This window comes from Pogoniulus pusillus, chromosome Z (assembly GCF_015220805.1).
Source record: "Pogoniulus pusillus isolate bPogPus1 chromosome Z, bPogPus1.pri, whole genome shotgun sequence".
Lineage (NCBI taxonomy): Eukaryota > Metazoa > Chordata > Aves > Piciformes > Lybiidae > Pogoniulus > Pogoniulus pusillus.
Window position 1 is genome coordinate 97,618,002 of NC_087309.1, and position 19,900 is coordinate 97,637,901.

Genomic DNA, 19,900 nt, shown 5'->3' on the forward strand with positions numbered 1-19,900 from the left:
GCTGCCTCTGAGGTGATTGGGACGGAGTCACCACTCCTTTTAGCTCCAAGGCTTCCAGTCCTGACTTGGATGTTTAAAGGGAAGGGTTCGACTCCGCACCATGCCACAGATGCCACTTGGAGTAAGTGGATGGCTCTGATAACTCAGAGGGCTAGGATGGGGACTCTCGAGCGTCCAGGCATTGTGGAGGTCATCACCAACTGGCCAGAGGGCACTGACTTTGGAAAGCCAGCAGAAGAGAAGGCAGTGACCCGTGCCGAGGAAGCCCCCCCATACAGTGACCTCCCTGAGGAGGAAAAGGCATATGCTCTCTTCACAGATGGATCCTGCCGCCTGGTAGGCAGCAAGCGGAGATGGAAGGCTGCCGTCTGGAACCCCACACGCAGGGTTGCAGAGGCAAGAGATGGAGAAGGCGAATCCAGCCAGTATGCTGAGGTGAAAGCCATCCAGCTGGCCCTGGACATTGCAGAACGAGAGCAGTGGCCAATGCTATACATCTACACCGACTCATGGATGGTAGCAAATGCCTTATGGGGGTGGCTGAAGGAGTGGAAGAGAAATGATTGGCAGAGAAAAGGGAAGCCTATTTGGGCTGCTGATCTCTGGCAAGACATTTCTGCACGCCTGGACAAACTGCCAGTTAAAATCCGACACATCAGTGCTCACATCCCAAAGAGCAGAGCCACTGAAGAGCAGCAGCATAACCACCAAGCTGACCAGGCTGCCCACATCTGCCAGATTGACCTGGACTGGAAGCACAAAGGTGAACTGTTCTTAGCTCGGTGGGCACATGACTCTTCTGGTCACCAAGGAAGAGATGCCACATACCAATGGGCCCGAGACAGGTCCGTGGACATATCCATGGAGGCCATAACTCAGGTTATCCATGAATGTGACATCTGTGCCACCATAAAGCAAGCCAAGCGCATGAAGCCTTTGTGGTACGGGGGAAGGTGGTCAAAGTACAGGTATGGGGAGGCCTGGCAGATTGATTACATCACTCTGCCTCGGTCTCGTAGTGGCAAGCAGTATGTGTTAACCATGGTGGAGGGAAGCACGGGGTGGCTGGAAACCTACCCAGTACCTCATGCTACTGCCCGTAACACCATTCTGGGCCTGCAGAGCCACATCCTGTGGAGACACGGTACCCCAGAGAGAATAGAGTCAGACAATGGGACCCATTTCAAGAACCACCTTGTAAGCAACTGGGCAAAAGAGCATGGGATAGAATGGGTTTATCACATCCCATACTACCCACAGGCTGCAGGAAAGATTGAGCGACATAATGGTCTGCTGAAAACCACCCTGAAGGCTATGGGAGGTGGAACTCTCAGAAACTGGGAGAAGCACCTTGCAGAAGCCACTTGGCTGGTGAACAGCAGGGGATCAGTTAACAGAGCTGGTCCTGCTCAGTCTGCCCTACTGCCCACAGTTGAGGGAGATGGAGTTCCTGTAGTCTGTGAAAGGAATCTACTGGGAAAGACTGTGTGGGTTGCTCCTGCCTCTGGTGGGGGAAAACCTATCAAAGGGGTGGTATCTGCAGAGGGTCCTGGTCACACATACTGGGTGATGATGGAAACTGGTGTTATCGAGTGTGTCCCTCAGAGAAACCTCTCTTTAGCTGAAAAGGTTTTGAAATCTCAGAGTTGATTCCATGTGTTCCAGATACTTTCAGGTTATCTTGTATTATAGTTGTATCATAGTTGTGCAATACTTGTATCATAGTTGTGCAATACTTGTATTATAGTTCATAAGGGGTTACAAGTTGTTTTTGTAGTTATACCCTCACCACTACACGGCGTCCAACAGAACCTACATCACAGCAGCAGCTATCCAGAGTCCTACAACATCGCATCACACCACGGCGTCCAACCAGAACCCTGCATCTGATTCGTCACTGATGCCCTGCAGTGAGAGACTGTTCCTGACTTCCCTCCAGAGGATGTCTACAGCCATCTCATCTACACCTGTTCCCCTGATGCCAGACACCAAGAGAGACTGTTCCTGATGTTTTCTTCACAGAGGGAAAAGACTTTCCTGAGTTCCAACAAGAACTGTTCCTGATTCACTGACTTTTCTTCCGTTCCTGCCCTGCTCACATCTCAGCAACCTGCACCGGGCCAGAGGAGCACATCGCCTTGAGATACAGCCGGGGACCAAGAAGGACTTCACGAACTCTTAACCCATGGACACTTTTCCCATCTTTGGAGAAGAAGACTGTTCTTAGGAAGGTGGAAGTGGTCTAACCAAGGGGTGGAATGTATAGGGTTAACACTCCTGGGGGAGTGACCCTGAACCTGACCCTAGGGGTCTTGGCCCCTCCTCAGGGGTGGGCCACACTCCAGGTGATGGTTAGCCCACTCCCCCCACTTCCTGTGGTATAAAAGACAGGAGTTCTCCTGTCTCTTCCTCTTTTCGCCCTCTTGCTCACTACCTGCGTTCATGACCGCACACACACACTGATACTGTATACCAGCCACGAGGCAGAGACACCATCACACTACTCGGGTTGTATCCATCCCTGCTTTGTATTTTGCTGTTTTCCCTTCCTCATCCTTTGTAAACTCCCCTACCTCCAATCCCTTTTTTTCTAAGTTATTGTTAAACTTTTCCTTTTTAACTTCCAAATCGAGTGAGATTGATTTATTGGGGTGTCCCTACCTTTTATCTCTCTCCCTGTCTTTTGGGGAAAGGAGGGGGAGGAGGGGAGGGCACTCTATAAACTCTATAAATTCTATAAATTGTCATTGGGTCTACCAAATTTATAAGAGTCTCTGGGAACTTGCATTTGAACCCAAGACAGTGAGGAAGAGTGGGTTTGGACTGGATCTTACAAAGATGTTCTTCAGCACAAGGGACAGGGTTGCCAAGGGATGTTGTGCATGATTCCTCCCTGGAGATGTTCAAGGCCATGCAGGATGAGGCCCTGGGCAGCCAGGTCTACTTAGAGGTGTCCCCGCCCATGGCAGGGAGGTCCTGTTGGCTGCTGCTTGTGTGCATCCTTGTTCCCGCACAGTGGTCTGACAGGGACACAGGTTCAGCTGCTTCTGCATTGTCTGAGCTACTCCTGGAAGTCCAACAAGACCAAATGCAGCACCCTGCACCTGGGTCAGGGCAATCCCAAGCACAAAAGAAGGCTGGGTGAGGAGGTACATAGAGCAGACTTGAGGAGAAGGGCTCAGGACTGAGGACAGCTCAACAGCAGCCAGCAACGGTTGTTGGCAGCCCAGAAGGGAGCTGTGTGCTGGGCTGCACCCAAAGCAGTGAGAGCAGCAGGACAGGGAGAGGATTCTGCTCTACTCTACTCTGCTGAGACCTCATCTGAAGCACTGTGCCCAGTTCTGGTGACCACAGCATAACAGGAACACAGAGGTGCTGGAGCAGGTTCAGAGCAGGGCCAAGAAGGCTCCAGGCAGACCTTAGAGCAGCTTTTGTATACCTGAAGGGGGCTACAAGAAAGCTGGGGAAGGACTTTTGACAGGGGCTTGTGGCCTGGCGAGGGCAGAGAGACTGAATTTAGATAGTGGAGATTTAGACTGGAGATGAGGAAGAAATGCTTTACAGTGGGGGTGGTCAGAAACTGGAACAGGTTGCCCAAGCAGGCTGTGGATTGCCCATCGTTGGAGGTGCCTGTGGCCAGCTTGGATGAGACCTTGAGCGCTCTGGTCTAGTGGATGTGTCTCTGCACATGGGGGTTGGAACTTTCAAGGTCCCTTCCAACCCAACCGACCCCACGGCTCCACGAATCCGTTCAGCAAGAGGTTATGGAGCATGAGCACTTGTGGTGAGTGTCTGGGACAGAGGAGAGCTGCCCAGGCCCTCCGTGCTTAGGCGCGCAGGGGCCCGGGCAGCTGCGCTGATGTCACAAGCACACCTCGCAGCGCTCTGCGGTGATGCCACAGCCCTGCCGCCTCAGGAGCAGGACCTGACGCCTCGGCGATCGCAGCGCTCTCCCGGTGCGCAGAGCACTCTCCCGTGCCTGCCCTTGCCAGAAGATCCTCTCGGGTAGCTGCCCAGGCAGTCGCTGCGTGGTGCTGCAGAGATGGCAGTGCGGTTCCTTGCTGGCATTGCCTTCCTCTTGGAGTGGGCCACTGCCGCCGGTTCTTTCCTGGACAAGCCCTGGCTGATGGCAGGGCTGTTGGCAAGTGAGTAGAGGCTGTTAGTAGAGAGAGCAGCGAATGTGCCTGCTGTGTGTCTGTGCTCTCGCAGCCTTCCTCAGTGGCCCAGCCGGCTCTTAAACAAGATCACCGCCGAGACACCTCTGGTTTGCTGGAGCTCCTGGCTACAGCAGTGCCAGGGCTAAGGGGCACTGTGGGGAAGCTTTCACGGGGAAACACTGCCAGCAGCTCGAGAGACAGGAGAGTGACAAAGCTGCTTTAGGAGCTCCTGTGCAGAGCGGGAAGCATTTTCTTGAGCAAGTTTCTACTTCTTTGACTTGCTGGCACAGCAGGGCAGAAACTAAACAGCAGAACTGTGCCAAAAGAACAACCTGGTAGAGCATTGTCCTGTTGCCATGAGTGCCAGTGCTGCTGGAGGGCTGCTGCGAAAGAAAGACGCCAGCCCTTTGGGTGTGCTTGCTCTGTGGGGCTGCCCACAGCAGAGGCTGCCGACGCCTCTGATGCCTGTTCCCTTGCTCCCTGCAGATCAGATCAGCCGTGGATTCAGGGCAGCCCATCCCTCGGTGAGTGAGGAAGTCTCCTTTGCTGCTTCTAGAGGGGTGGAGGAGCGTGGAGCGTGCTGTGAGGTGTGCTTGGAATGTCTGTCCTGCCATTCCCTGCTCTGGCCAGAGCAGCAGCCCCTTTCTGCACTTGCCTCTCACAGCTGGGTGCTGCACCTGACTCTCAGCCCAGCTACAAGCCTCTGTGTGTAGGCAGCTCTCTGACAGTGTGCTCCAGTCCAGGTGGGCAAGGGCAGAGCTGGTAACCAGCTGCTACAGGTGGGGAAGGCACAAAGCCAGAGCAGGTAACCAGCTGCCAGGGGTGGCTGTCTGTGATGTGCTGGGGTGATTTAGTTGTCTTTAGCCACACTGAAAAACACCAAATGGATTCACACGACAGGGAGGTGACAGCCACTCATGCTCCTGTCTGTCCACAGGACTCGGGGCCAGGAGCAGAGAATGCTGGAGCTGCTGCTGGCTCCGACGAAGAGGAGAAGGGCTTTGGAGAGAGGCCATACAGCTCTCACCAACATCAATCTCTCAGGCTGCACCAACCCGAAAGTGTAAAATCAGTAAGTGCCAGCCTTGGTCAGCACTGCATTTGGTGTCTTTCAGGGGCATGCTTCTGATCAGACAGCCCTTGGCTGAAGACTCCCAAGGCTACAGTCCTGCCATGACCTGAGCCAACTGCACCTTAGAGCTGAGGCTTGCAGGACTTTAGCCATGCCTAGACTGGTTTCTGATGGCTAAGCAGACTGAAGTGGTGTGTAGTGATTGCAGCTCCCAAGTGGTGACTGTCACCTGTGCTCCTGTCTGTCCACAGGAGACACCACCAGGATCAGGATGCCTGCTAGATGGATTGGCCTCTGCTGATGAGGATGACGATGGAGCAGGTGGCTATGACTATGAGGACTATGGCAGAGAGGAGCCTGCCAATGATACACCTGAAAGAGTCAAGGATGTCGAGGCTGAGGATGGCGAAAACTGGGATGATGACTATGAGCCCCTGCCTGTTGTGGTCCCACCATCTGAAGAGAGAAAATCAGTAAGTCCCAGCTCTGGTCAGCACCGTGTTTGGTGTCATGCGCAGTGAGAGGTTTCTGATCAGGCAGCTCCTGGATGAAGTCTCTCAGGGCTAGAATCCTGCCATGACCTAGTGCTTCACCAAAGCCACTGACAGCAGCACAATCTGTTGGCTATGTCCCGTAGCCATGAGTCCCCTCGGAGTCCTGGGACAGGGAGTGTGAATTCATCACAGTCCCAGGAAAAAGGTGGCTGTGTGTCTTTGAGTGTTGCTGGTGAGAAAGGGAACAGCTTTGCCCAAAGCATCCCTGCAGCCTCTCTGTCATCAGTGCAGAGAGTTGCAGTCCCACACAGGTGGCCATTGTGCCCCTGCCATTGTGCAGCCTGCCACTGTGCCTCTGCAGTCTGGGACAGGGACAGCAAACCCACACAGCTCTAGAGCCCTGCATGTGGCAGACTGGATCTTGCTGAGGGTCTGCCCTCCAAGTGCCATTCTGGTGCAAGACTGCAAGCCTCCTTTCTGACCCTAAACCATTTCTCGTCACAGGTGTGGGCATCCTACAGCGAGAGGTGCAGGCAGCAGCAGCCAGATGAAGCCTCCCTGGACAAGCTTGGTATGTGTCCTGTACTCCTGTCTGAGACAGCACTGCACTTTGTGCATGCCTCAGGACGACCCCCGCCCAATGTTCATCCTCAGCTGAGTGCCAGCAGTCACTCACAGCTTCCTACACAAGCTGAGAGCGTCCTTGGAGGCAGCCAGAGCATTCTGGGGCTTGCTGCTGCCTCTGAGGGCAGCTGTGCCTGGGCTGGGTGTGCCTGAGCTTCCTTCTGCAGCCAAGGCAAAAGCAGAGATAGTTTCTGCTTGAGTACAAGGCTGTGAGCTGCTCTGCTGCATCTTCAAGGAAGCCTCTCGAATTTTGTGTCTTCCAGGGAGCATTGTGAGCACGGGAGAGCCTGAGAGTAAATATGCTGAAGCCGAAAAGCTTGGCCAAGGGTAAGTCCAACCACAGCTATGTCTTTGAGGCACCTGTAAATGCCAGAGGACACTTGGAGCCACTGCAGGCAGCAGAGCTCTCGTGTCTGGGTTACCTTTTGCTCACAGGCACTAACCCCCTTCTCCTTTCTTTGCTGCTCTTGTGCTCCCAGGAGCTATGGAGCTGTTTATCGTGCTGTTGAGATGGCCACAGAACGAGAGGTGAGTGCCAGGAGTGCCAGCAGCTTCTGCAGCTCTTCATTGCCTTCCCCAGGACTGCAAACTGGGGATGAGGCTTTCAGGTCACCCTCATCCCTTTCCTCTGGAAGTAGCACCAGAAGGCAAAATCCATCCTCTGCTCTCTTCAGCTGCTCAGTGAAAGCTCTGTCGGAGCAAGGGGGTTTCTTTGCTGCAGTAACTCCACATGCCTTGTGTCCTGTGAGTAGCACCCGAGGCAGCAGAGAAAGGGGAGATTGTCATGCATGAGGCTGAGCTCCTGAGTCTCGGAAGGAGAGAGCTGGGCACAGCTTGCCTATGGCCCCAAGCAAACACTCACAGTGACTCCATGCTGGTTTTGTGCAGCAGCCTGCTGAAGCTCATGGGTTTCAATGTCAGTGCAGGTGGCCATCAAGCACATCCGTGTGGCTCCAGAGGACGAGGAGTATGTGGTGAATGAAATCCTCGTGATGCGGGACCATAAGAGCCCAAACATTGTCAGCTACCTGGACAGGTGAGTGCCTCTGTTCTTACCAGCTGAGGGAGCCTCTGCAGAGTGCCAGCCAGAGGTACTCCCTGGCAGAGAAGTGACCTCTCGAACACTGCTCTACTCTGCCACTGTTTTCCTTTCAGCTATCTGGTGGGTGCTGAGCTGTGGCTGGTCCTGGAATATCTGGCTGGAGGCTCCCTGGGGGATGTGGTTAAGACAACCCAGATGAATGAAGAACCAATAGCAGTGGTTTGCAGGGAGGTAAGGGATGCCACTTGTGCTTCCAGACATTGGGACAGGGTGGTCCTTCTGCACAGGTGGGTAGAAGAGGAGAGATGGCATCTTCAGAGGCAATAGGGCTTTTCTGTTTTGGCCAGCCAGCGTTTGCCATAGGGAAGGAGGCAGCACAGCCAGTGCAGCAGCAGCCACTCTGCCTGTGCTTTTGGGGGATACTCTGCACCAAAGGACAGAGTGGGCCTTCCTGTGGAAGGTCATTCCTCTGCTAGCACTACAGCAGCAAGCTATGCCTCTGGAGAGCACAAGACTCTGACATTGCTCACAATCCCTCTAGAAGTGAAATCTCCTAGCGCCCTTTGCTAGCTCCTGGGATGAACTCAGGCCATGGATTTTTTACCCTCCTGTTTCTGTCTTATCCCTCAGTGTCTGCAAGGTCTGGATTGCCTTCATTCCAACAACATCATCCACAGGGATATCAAAGGCTGTAACATCCTGCTTGGGATGGACGGGTCTGTGAAACTGGGTAAGAAACCTTGGTCAGGGGCTACCTTCCCAGCATGTGGTGTGGGACTGCTTCTGACCGACTGCCAGGTAGCCAGAAGTGATGGCTGTGGCAGTGCCTGGAGCACTGCTGCCAGCTGAGAGTGCAATTCCAGCATGCAGAGGAGGACAGGAAAGGAAACAAGCGTGGAGAGTGGCTGTGGCTTGGGCAGCTCCTGCCACAGCGAGGGAGTGACAAGAGTTCAGGTGTAGCAAGGCCACTGCATGGAGCTGGAGGCCTTTGTAAAGAGATGGGTTCAGCAGGGCTTTGGCTGCTGTGCTGATAACCACTGCATGGCCGCTTCTGCAGGCAGACCCAAGCGGATGGCCCCAGCAAGCCTGGGTGCAGAGGGTGTCTCTTTGGCTTGCTGTCCCCATTCCTCCTGGCTTTAACAAGGCTTGGTCTTCTTCTCAGCTGATTTTGGCGTCTGCGCTCTGCTCACCCTTGAGCAGAGCAAGAGGACCAGCTACGCTGGAACTCCACACTGGATGGCTCCAGAGATCCTGAAGGAAGAGCCCTATGGTGCCAAGGTGGACATCTGGTCCCTTGGCATCACGGCAGTGGAGATGGCCGAAGGAGAGCCTCCCTTTGCCAGCGAAAGTGACAACAGGGTAAGGGGCACAGCAGTAGATACTGTTGTACAACTGGAGTAGCTTTGCTGTGGGGAAGTCAAAGATGCTGAAGACTCCTTGAGTCAGCCAATGCAGTCAGCATCAAGGCAAGATGCTTTTGACACTGGAATAGCTGTGGCTGCAGCAGGGTGGAGTATTTGTTGGTCCAAAAACGTCATCTCTATGCCTCTGCCAGGGAAGAAGCTGCCCTTGAGACTGGGCCTGAAAGAACTGACAGGGGTCTGGAGGAACATTTGTGGATCTGAAAGAAGCAGATGAAGTCTTGTGCTTCCTTTCCATCTAGGTGTGTGATCTGCTAGCTGCTGGTGAGACACCAAAGCTGCAGAACCCTGAGGAGCTCTCTGCTGCCCTTCTCAGCTTCCTTCAGTGCTGCCTGGAGGTGGATGTGGACAGGCGCTGGTCTGCCAGGGACCTGCTGCAGGTAAACTGCAAAGCAGCTGCAAGTGCAGGGAAGGGTTTCCTCAGCAGCAACACTTGAAGGCATCTATGGACCCTCAGGTGCAATGATGCCAGGCAGGCCCTGCTCCCATGCAAGCCAGAGCTGAGCACCTCAGCACTTCATCATGTATCTGCCTGCTCTTGTCTTGCTGCTGAAACTCTGCACCTCAGCAGCTTTTGGAGCAGTCCTGGGCCTGGACCCTACTGGGATAAACATGTCCTAGAGCTGTTGAGGTGCCCTGAGCAATGGCTGATGCTCCTCAGCCTTTGTGACAGCTAAAGTAGCCCATGGCTTTAGGGAGCAGGAACCAAGGAAAGGTTTTGAGCTTCCTGGAAGCTACACGGTCCTGGCACAGCAGCAGCATTCCCAGAGGTCTGGCAGGGCCAAAGTCCCAGCCAGCTGAGAACACCTTGAGAAATGGATTGGCAGCACCATGGGCCATGCCCAGCTGTGGTAGCAAGGGACTGGGCAGGGAGACACAGGGGCAGGTGGTGCCCTCAGTTCTCTTTGTGCTTATGGCTGGGAAGCAGGGGAGCACTGCCTGAGCCTGTGGGCCCCTGAGTTTGGACAGAAATGGTTCATTTGTGTTTCTTCTTCTGCACAGCACCCATTTGTGACATCAGCGGGGCCAGTCTCCAGCCTGATCCCGCTGATCACTGCAGCCAAGGAAGCCAGGAACAGCGGCCAGTAGTGCCTGAGGCCGGGTCCTGCTGTGACATCTGGGAGCAGGACTCAGGAGAACAACTCGGCACAGCCTTGGCTCTGGTGCTGCAGCACGGAGGGACAGCTCACAGACCCGTCCTCACAGTCTTGGCCTCTCCAACATAAATAGGATTGTTAGTGTTCCCTAGGAATAGATAGGATCATTAGTGTTCTGTAGGAGTAAATAGGATAAGTTGTGTTTTGTAGGAATAGATAGGGTAAGTTGTGTTCTTTAGGAATAAATAGGATAAGTTGTGTTCTGTAGGAGTAAGTAGGACAAGTTGTGTTCTGTAGGAATAGATAGGGTAAGTTGTGTTCTGTTGGAAAAATAGGATCATTAGTGTTCTCTAGGAATACATAGGATAATTTGTTGTCTAGGGGAATGAGACTACTCATATGAAAGGGGGATAGATTTATGAAGCATTTCACACATAGGACACAGACAGGACTGTTGCACTTTGGGTTCACCCATGGGTGCTGTAACAACCGATTCACCTTCAGGGAAGGAAGAGTCTGTCTGTCAAGCATTACAGGAGTTACACCTGTACAAATCAATGGGCCTGGATGCTGTCCACTTGAGGATACTAATAGATCTGGCTGATGTCCTTGTGAGGCCACATTCCATAATCCAGAAGTCATGGTGATCAGGAGACATCCCTGTAGACTGGAATAAGGCTAATTTCACCCTCATCTATAAGAAGGGTTCCAAGGAGGATCCAGGTAATTGTAGATCCACTAACCCCACTTTGATCCGTGGGAAAGTTACAGAATGAATCCTCCTGGAGAGTGTCACAAGTCAGTTGAAGCTCAAAACTGGAAAGAGCAAACAGAAATTCACCAGGGGCAATCTGTGCCTGTCAAAACCAACCAGCTTCCACGACTAAGTAGCTTGCTTCATCAATACAGAGAGAGAGGCTGACATTTTCTACCTGGATTTCTCCAAGGCTTTTGACATGGTCCCTCCAACATCCTCCTAGAAAAATTGATATATTATGGCCTAGATAGGTGGTCTGTGTGGTAAGGAACTATCTCACAGACTATACTCAGAGGGTGGTAGTCAATAATTATTTCTCAACCTGGAAGTCATACACAAGTGTAGTGGGCCCGGTGTTGTTTAATATCTTCATACATGATCTGAATGTTGGAATCAAGAACACCCTGATGAAGTTTGCAGACAACACCAAAATGAGTGAGGAAGTTGACACTTCAGAAGAGAGAGCTACCCTCCAAGACAGCCTGGAAAGGCTGAAGGAATGAGCTGGCAAGAAGCTTGTGAAGTTCCATGGGTACAAATATAGAGTCTTGGACCTGCGAATGCATAACCCAGGAGTGCAGCTCAGACTGCGATCCACCTGGATGGAGAGCATCCCTTTGGAAAGGGGCCCTAGGGATCTTGGTGAATAGCAAGTTTAGCATGAGTGAACAGTGTGCTGCAGTGACAAAGAAGGACAACAGAGTGCTGAGTTGCATCAAAAAGGGCATTACCAGCAAAGATAAAGAAGTCATTGGCTCACTCTTCCCAGTGCTTGTCAGGCCCCACCTGCAGCACTGGGAGCAGTTTTGGTCCCTGCTGTGGAAAAAAGATGCAGACAGGCTGCAAAGCATCCAGAGAAGGGCCATGAGAATGCTCAGAGGACTGGAAGAATTTTATTTTATTTTTTCATATTATGTCTTTCCATGTTTTGTTCCAGCTGATATTTCTTTTAATTTATATAAATCCGTGGGGTTTATATACCAAGGTATCTTTTTTTAAAAACTTTTCTATTCATTATACCGTCTTTTGAGGGGAGGAGGTTTCTGCCCTGTTTCCTTTTCTTTTACCTTTCCTGGGTATTTATTTTTCTAGTCACCAAATGACAAGAGAACTTGAAGATGTTAGAAATAATCCTGTTTTTTCAGCATTTTTTTTATTAGTTTAATAAAAAATCTGACTTTGTGCCATAGAATATCTATGTTGGTTTCTGCTTTCCCTAGCAGTCCAGTGCAAGAGTAGCACATACAAATCGTTTTACTGTTTAAAACTTTTGAATAAAACATGCTAACCTTGTCATAGTAACTGACAGACAGAAATGTCACCATTGTTTGCCTGGGACAAATAATCCATACACTTCATGTATAATTCATCTGATCTTTAAGAATGTTTAACAATATTGAATTTAGATAGATTTCAATAGCATGGTGAATCATACTCCCTTTATCAATTTACACACGTGCTTTACCAACATGTAAGTCTCTGTCTGTATCACTCTAATCCTGACAGGTTTAATGGTAGTTCTTATTTTATAGTAGACAGACACTAACACTGTCCGTGCTTTATCATTCAGTGTCCTTTTGTAACCTGCTCTCTATCATTCTGAACCTGAGAACCTGCAGCAAACCAAGGTCATACCTCTATCACAGTGGTGTTAGCTGCAGGGACATGTACCTAGTAGTAGCTTGCCTCAGGGCTGCTGGATTATGAAAAGGGATTGAAACCCTATTCCAGATAAGATCTAAATCCCCTCCAAAATAAGATTTCAGTCCTTTCCTAAAACTGCCTGTCCATCAAACTTGAAAAAGTCTGAAAACAAAAGATCTTGAGTGGTAAGGGAGAAAGGAACATGTTTTACAGTAAAACACATGTGTACACACACATATACACTCATACATGCGGAGTCCCACTGGTACTTCTCAGCCTCAGATGGGAAAAGATGTGGCCTTGGTAGCTTCTAAAGTGTCACTTCCATGAAAGGTTCTATCTCTGTACTTCCCGCTTTGCATCAGCTCAGTACAGTGGCTTAGAGGGCTGTAATATGGTGGGATCAGGAATGTAAGAGCTGTGGCTGGACATTTCTGAAACCATAGAATCGTAGAATGGTAGCGGCAAGAAAGGATCTTGGAGATCATTAAGTCCAGTCTCCTGCCAAAACAGGATGATCTAGGGCAGAACACACAGAAATGCATCTAGACAGGCCTTGAAAGTCTCTAGAGTAGGAGACTTCACAAAAAAAAAAACAAAAAAAAACCAAACAAAAAAAAACCAAAAAACCCACCACATTTTTTTTCCTTAAGACACACAATAGGCTCTGACAAAGCAAATACAGAGAGAAATTGAATCTATCTGAATGTTTTATGTGATAACAACAGCCAATTACAAATAGGTTCCCTTTCCTCTAGTACTTAATAAGTTTGCATGATAAATACAACAGATAAACTAAAATCTCCATGCACAGGCACAGAGATAGGCTAGGAACTGGGATGAAATCTGTTGCAATGAACAAAGTTTTTTCACTTATGTTGTTTTTTCCCAAATATCTTTTGATCTTGCCAAAACATTCTTCCCTCAATGAGTTTCTTTTGTCTTTGTTAAGGAAAACAAAGCAGCAATATATTGCAAACAAAACCAAACAAAGAAAAAAAAAAAACCACAGCAAAAGATGTATTAAATGAACATCAAACCAAACCACAAAACAGAATGTAACAAAGTGACATGAAATAACATAAAACCAAAGCAACTAAACAATAACAACCCTCAGGATACAGCTCTTCAGACAACAGAGACTTGACAGACAAATGAAATTCTTAGGTCTTCGAAGTAGCATGAAGTACATTGAGTTGTATGGAAGTGCATTCTGCTTCTACTTAAAAGAATAAAGAATGATAATAAAAATAGAAGTATTTATTGATTTGAATTTATTTAGGCCCAAACAAAACAAAATAAAATAATTTTTTTCCCCTATGGTGGTTTGAGTGTTCCCTGCCCCCACACACACTTTGGAAATCACCCAGACTAGACTCAGATGGCTCTGGAAGTTTTTAAGTGGAGCTTATATTTACAGCTTAGCACAATATACAAGCAGATATTTACAATATATAGAGTTATATACAGAAATATACAAGGTAAAAGGTAATACAGAAACACAACAGCCCTCCCAGAAACCTGAGTCCCCAGCAGGGGCTCCCAACTGCCCTTCCTCCTTCTTCCACTCCCCTACCTTATCCCAGACATTGCCTTGTGCCCCAAGGAAGAATGAAGGTTCAGCCAGGGGGTTAGGAAGCAAAGTGGATTAATCAGAGAGACAGAGGGTGAGGTTAGAGAGAGGTGCAGCTCAGAGCTCTGGCTGTGCTTGAACTCCCTTATCTATGTTTTCACTCTTGTTCTTATACATCTCAGTAAGCCTATGAGTGAAGTAGACATCACCATTGTTTTCCTTTCACAGCCTGTGATCTACTTCTCACCAAAACATTCTAGCTAGCTTCAAACTAGCACACTTTCTGAGCAGATTGACTTAATGTTTGATACTGTTTTCATTCAGAAATATCTCTGTCCATGAATATCCTAATGTCTCTTTTGGCACGAGGTTAGCTTTTCAGTTCTGTCAGAGTCAAAAGCTCATTTTTTTAAATGCTTTCTGAAATATTTGGTACCTTGGTGACAGCAGTCAAGCAGTAAGTGGAAGGTTACAAGTATGACGGCAGATGAAGCAGCATTATCAATATTTACATCTCTGAAAGAAAAAAGAAAGACAAAACCAAACAAACAGAAGTAGTTTTTAATTAATGGTTACCTCAGTAAGCTAGTTAAGCAAGTAATAAGAGAGAGAATAAAGACTATTCCTTTATGTCTTGACTTCCTTGGACTTTTCTGTTCTATCTTCTGCCTATGAATGATCACATCTACATTTGAAACACAGCTATAAACCATTTAAAGACTTGTTCCATTCTATTGTGACATATCTAAAACTATCAAATAGTGAGGAGAGCAATATTAACTTGAAATCTGTCTGAAAGGCCTCAGAATTACCTGAATTCCTTACATAAAGTCTAGATAGTGGAATAATCCAGCTTGGCTCCAAAAGTCTTCTATATCTAAAGATCAGCAAGATAGTCCAGTTCTCTAAGATGCTTCCAAAAATTTGTTTTGATTTGTGGCCAGGACACATGGAGTGTGACAGCAGTTGTGATACCTTTAAATGATGGTGCTGATCTGTGCAATCTCAAAGCTAGAAGGTGAACAAGTGGAAGTATTTCTGCATATGAATTTAGATGGGAATGTAAATCTGATTAGGTTATATGCAGGCAAATAAACAAAGATAGGAGATGGCTTCTATTCTTTGCACAAAATCTGATATAGAATGACCTTGGATTTCCACTTCTCTCAGTGTGTTAATCTCTGCTTAGTACATGGGGTACAAAAAACCTTTATGTCATTACAAAACTTCTGTTATGAGAATAAATACAGCAGTAAATTAATATCTATAAAGGCTTTTAAACTCTTTAATTTAATACTCAAAAAATTAAATCCAGAATAAAAATTAATTATTTCAGTTGAGATCATCTTACCCATCTGAGCATGAGCATACTAAATAATGCAGCTCAGAGCCAAGGGAACTACTCTACCATCTCATTTAATAGTCACATACAAGTGATAAGTAGAATTAGTCACAAAAGAAGCATTGTGTCAATACAAATTCTAAAGATGGTGTTCTTCTGCAGTAAAGAACTAAGATGCAGAAAACTGCATGAAATAGTTCTATTACTTTTATTTTTCCACCTAGCTTTCTATCTCTCACCTATCTTAAACTACCCAATCTGGTGGACTGTTTTACTTTTTGTCACTAGGATAACACTTTTACATAGTAGAACAGTAGCAGATAATAAAGGCCAGGTCATTATAAAATGCTAAGGCCACTGCAAACATTTCTATTCTATATAGGTTTTTTTTAATGGGATAGATTTCCTTTCTAAAGAAATCATATCTTGGTTCTCTGTCATGAGAAATCATAGACATTCCACTTCTATATTGATTCTTCACCAGATTTTTCCCATAATGATTTAGTAGGTAGTAAGCATTATGAATAACAATGTATTAAAATTTTTTGATTGCAGCCTTGGGGTCCCTGAATTTAGAATGAAAGTATTACATTGCTTTCAGCTATGCTACCTTCAAAAATAAAAGGTCAAAACTGATGGATTTTTTTTTTGTTATTAATTTTAATATTTTTGTTAATAAATTCTTCCTGATGATACACTGCAATCACCTCATCCTTGAAAATTAGCCCTTCCTGTATTGAAGCATCATGTGAAAGATTTTCTTATGGAAACATCCTCTGTAGTACTAACACAAATAAACAAAAAATGAATGGTCGAATCAAACTTGGGAATATAAACCACTAAACCAAAACCTGTAGAGCTTTCATTATGAACTTTAGGAATGACTATAACAAAGAATTAAGTATTTACATTGTCTTCCTGAAATTTTTGTTAAAATACCTGGTTCTAGGAAAACCAAGATAACTTATTTTTCAAGCAGTACACATTTCAAGCAGTATACAAGAAATATTTAAGGATTTTATTGTTTCAGAAAGTAAATTTGTGGTGAATTTTAAACAAAATCTCTTTCTTTCTCTAGGTGATTGTTACTTGTAGGACTTTTGTGCCTTTACTCTCTGTACCAGTGCACAGCGCACTGAGCTTTGTGTACATTATCACAGTATCATCAGGGTTGGAAGAGACCTCACAGATCATCAAGTCCAACCCTTTACCACAGAGCTCAAGGCACGACCATGGCACCAAGTGCCATGTCCAACCTTGCCTTAAAGTGCCCCAGGGACGGCGACTCCACCACCTCCCCAGGCAGCCCATTCCAGTGTCCAATGACTCTCTCAGTGAAGAACTTTCTCCTCACCTCGAGCCTAAATCTCCCCTGGCGCAGCCTGAGGCTGTGTCCTCTCGTCCTGGCGCTGGCCACCTGAGAGAAGAGAGCAACCTCCTCCTGGCCACAACCACCCCTCAGGTAGTTGTAGACAACAATAAGGTCACCCCTGAGCCTCCTCTTCTCCAGGCTAAACAATCCCAGCTCCCTCAGCCTCTCCTCATAGGGCTTGTGCTCAAGGCCTCTCACCAGCCTCGTCGCCCTTCTCTGGACACACTCAAGCATCTCAACGTCCCTTTTAAACTGGGGAGCCCAGAACTGAACACAATACTCAAGGTGTGGTCTAACCAGTGCAGAGTACAGGGGCAGAATGACCTCCCTGCTCCTGCTGACCACACCATTCCTGATGCAGGCCAGGATGCCACTGGCTCTTTTGGCCACCTGGGCACACTGCTGGCTCATGTTCAGGCGGGTATCAATCAGCACCCCCAGATCCCTCTCTGCCTGGCTGCTCTCCAGCCACTCCGACCCCAGCCTGTATTTCTGCATGGGGTTGTTGTGGACAAAGTGCAGTACCCTGCACTTGGAGCTATTGAATGCCATCCCATTGGACTCTGCCCATCTGTGCAGGCGGTCAAGGTCCTGCTGCAGAGCCCTTCTGCCTTCCAACTCAGTCACATCTGCCCCCAGCTTGGTGTCATCTGCAAACTTGCTGATGACTGACTCCATGCCCTCATCCAGATCAGCTATGAAGATGTTAAAGAGGATGGGGCCCAGCACTGATCCCTGAGGGACACCACTAGTGACTGGCCGCCAGCTGGATGTGGCACCATTCACCACCACTCTCTGGGTCCAGCCCTCCAGCCAGTTCCTAACCCAGCACAGAGTGTTGCCATCCAAGCCATGGGCTGATAGCTTAGCCAGCAGTTTGCTGTGGGGGACAGTGTCAAAGGCCTTGCTGAAGTCCAGATAGACCACATCCACAGGCCTCCCCACATCCACCAAGCGGGTCACCTGATCATAGAAGGAGATCAGGTTGGAGAGGCAGGATCTGCCCTTCCTAAACCCATGCTGGCTGGACCTGAGCCCTTTGCCATCCCTCAGGTGCGCTCTTATCACCCCCAAGATAACCTGCTCCATCAGTTTCCCTGGCACTGAGGTCAGGCTGACAGGTCTGTAGTTCCCAGGTTCCTCCATCCGACCCTTCTTGTGGATGGGGACCACGTTGGCCATTTTCCAGTCTCCTGGGACCTCTCCGGTGAGCCAGGACTGCTGGAAAATGATGGAGAGTGGCTTGGCCAGCTCAGCTGCCAGCTCTCTCAGCACACTGGGATGGATCCCATCTGGTCCCATGGACTTGTGGGTGTCCAGGTGGCTCAGCAGGTCCTGAAGTAATTCCTCATGAATTTCCAGGGGAACACACTTCTCCCTGACCCCATCCCCCAGTTCAAGAGGCCACTTGCCCTGAACTCCTCCCTCCTTACTGTTGAAAACTGAGGCGAAGAAGGCATTCAGGACCTCAGCCTTTTCTACATCATCAGTTATAGTATTCCCCTCGTGGTCCAGTAAGCAGTGGAGGCTCTTCTTGCCCTTCCTTTTAGCGTTGATAAATTTATAAAAGTGTTTTTTGTTATCTTTCACAGAAGTGGCAGCCTAAGTTCTAGCTGGGCCTTAGCCTCTCTAATTTTTCTCCTGCATAATCTGGCTATCTCCTTAAACACGTCAGGAGAAGCCTTCCCCTCCTTCCAAAGGTGATACACCCTCTTTTTTTCCCCCAGTTCCTTCAGGAGCTGTTTACTCATCCAGGCTGGTCGCCTTCCCCACTGGCTTATCTTTCGGCACATGGGAACTGCCAGCTCCTGTGCCTTCAAGAGCTCCTGTTTAAAGTAGGTCCAACTATCCTGGACCCCTTTGTTCTCGAGGACTGCTGCCCAGGGGACTTTGGAAATAAGTTTCCTAAGCAAATTGAAGTTTGCCTTCCAAACGTCCAAGGTGTAGGTTTTGTTGTAGTGCCTCCCTATCTCCCTGCATATTGAAAACTCCACTATCTCGTGATCACTACACCCCAGGCAGCCTCCCACTGCCACATCTCCTACCAGCCCTTCTCTGTTGGAGAGCAGCAGGTCAAGCTGAGCTTGACCCCTAGTAGGCTCACTTAACAGCTGGGACATGAAGCTGTCCTCCATGCACTCTAGAAATCTCCTGGACTGCCTCCTCTCTGCTGAATTAAGTTCCCAGCAGATATCTGGCAGGTTAAAGTCGCCCACCAGGACAAGATCTTATCTTGAGACAGCCTCCAGCTGTTTGTAAAATATCTCGTCTGTTTCCTCATCCTGGTTGGGTGGTCTATAACAGACTCCAACCAGGATGTCAGATTTATTAGTCCTCCCTCTGATTTTAACCCACAGGCTCTCAACCCCTTCATCCCTCACCTCAAGCTCAGTGGCATGGAGTGACTCCCTAATATACAGAGCCACCCCTCCTCCTCTTCTCCCTTGCCTATCTCTCCTGTAGAGATTTTATCCCCCCAGTATAGCACTCCAACCATGCCTGCCATCCCACCAAGTTTCTGAAATGGCGACTATATCATAGTCACCCTGGTGGTCCAGGACTTCCAATTCCTCCTGCTTGTTGCCCAAGCTGCGTGCATTGGTGTAGATGCACTTCAGCTGGGCTCTCGATTCCCCAGTTGTCCCTAGTGCATTGAGACAGGCCAGGCTACCAGTCCCTGATCGGCAAATGGTTTATTGTTAGGACTCAGGGAGGTAGAGTCTCTTCTTAATGCCAAAGAAATCTCATGCTGTGAAATTTCTTGAAAAAAAGATGTAGAGGTGGAACCATGTTTAAGACATACCAGAGTCTGATGCTGAGTGGCACTTATGTACACTATTGCCATGTAAATGGCAGCAAACAACTAGGTCTCCACTTCATCGCAGGATATGAAGGGGCTGTAGATCACCCCCTTTTAAGAACTGCTCTCAGGAAACCATAAGCCCTTGGTAGAAATATTAGCTGCCTAAATACGAAACCTCATACTACAAGTCGAAAAAAAACAACAAACAACTCAAAACCCTGTTCTGGTTAAGAAGTTGGAAAAGTTGCCCTTTTTTTGGTTTTGGACAATAGCTATAAAGAGAATAATCTCTTTTCCTTCAGAAGTAATTCTCTCCATCAGCACTTGTATTAAAGCTTTGCTAACTGGTGGTAACACAAGGTAAATGCTTTAAAGATAATTTACCATTCATATTTTCTCAGAAGAGCAGCCACATGCCTTTGTTGTAGATTTTATGACAGTAAAACACAAAAAAATCCAAACCAAACAATAACAACAACAAAAACCCAACTCAAATGTTCTA

At 48.3% G+C, this 19,900-nt stretch overlaps 1 protein-coding gene and 1 long non-coding RNA gene across 2 annotated transcripts; one reads left to right on the forward strand and one right to left on the reverse strand.

Annotated features, from left to right (window-relative positions):
* The first annotated feature begins 4,042 nt into the window (after nt 1-4,042).
* LOC135192977 (serine/threonine-protein kinase PAK 3-like) lies at nt 4,043-9,899 on the forward strand. The gene is made up of 13 exons (XM_064176365.1): nt 4,043-4,145; nt 4,644-4,681; nt 5,095-5,229; nt 5,481-5,702; nt 6,228-6,294; nt 6,611-6,674; nt 6,827-6,875; nt 7,274-7,383; nt 7,503-7,620; nt 8,020-8,119; nt 8,552-8,748; nt 9,053-9,190; nt 9,813-9,899. Exons 1-13 carry the CDS (start codon nt 4,043-4,045, stop codon nt 9,897-9,899), a joined length of 1,428 nt encoding a protein of 475 aa, XP_064032435.1.
* A 1,636-nt stretch (nt 9,900-11,535) lies between these two features.
* Nucleotides 11,536-14,398, reverse strand: LOC135173231 (uncharacterized). Its single transcript, XR_010301276.1, has 2 exons — nt 14,318-14,398; nt 11,536-12,827 (listed from the first exon to the last, which is right to left on the reverse strand). It is a non-coding gene; the product is annotated as an uncharacterized LOC135173231 (long non-coding RNA).
* Nucleotides 14,399-19,900: the final 5,502 nt, after the last annotated feature.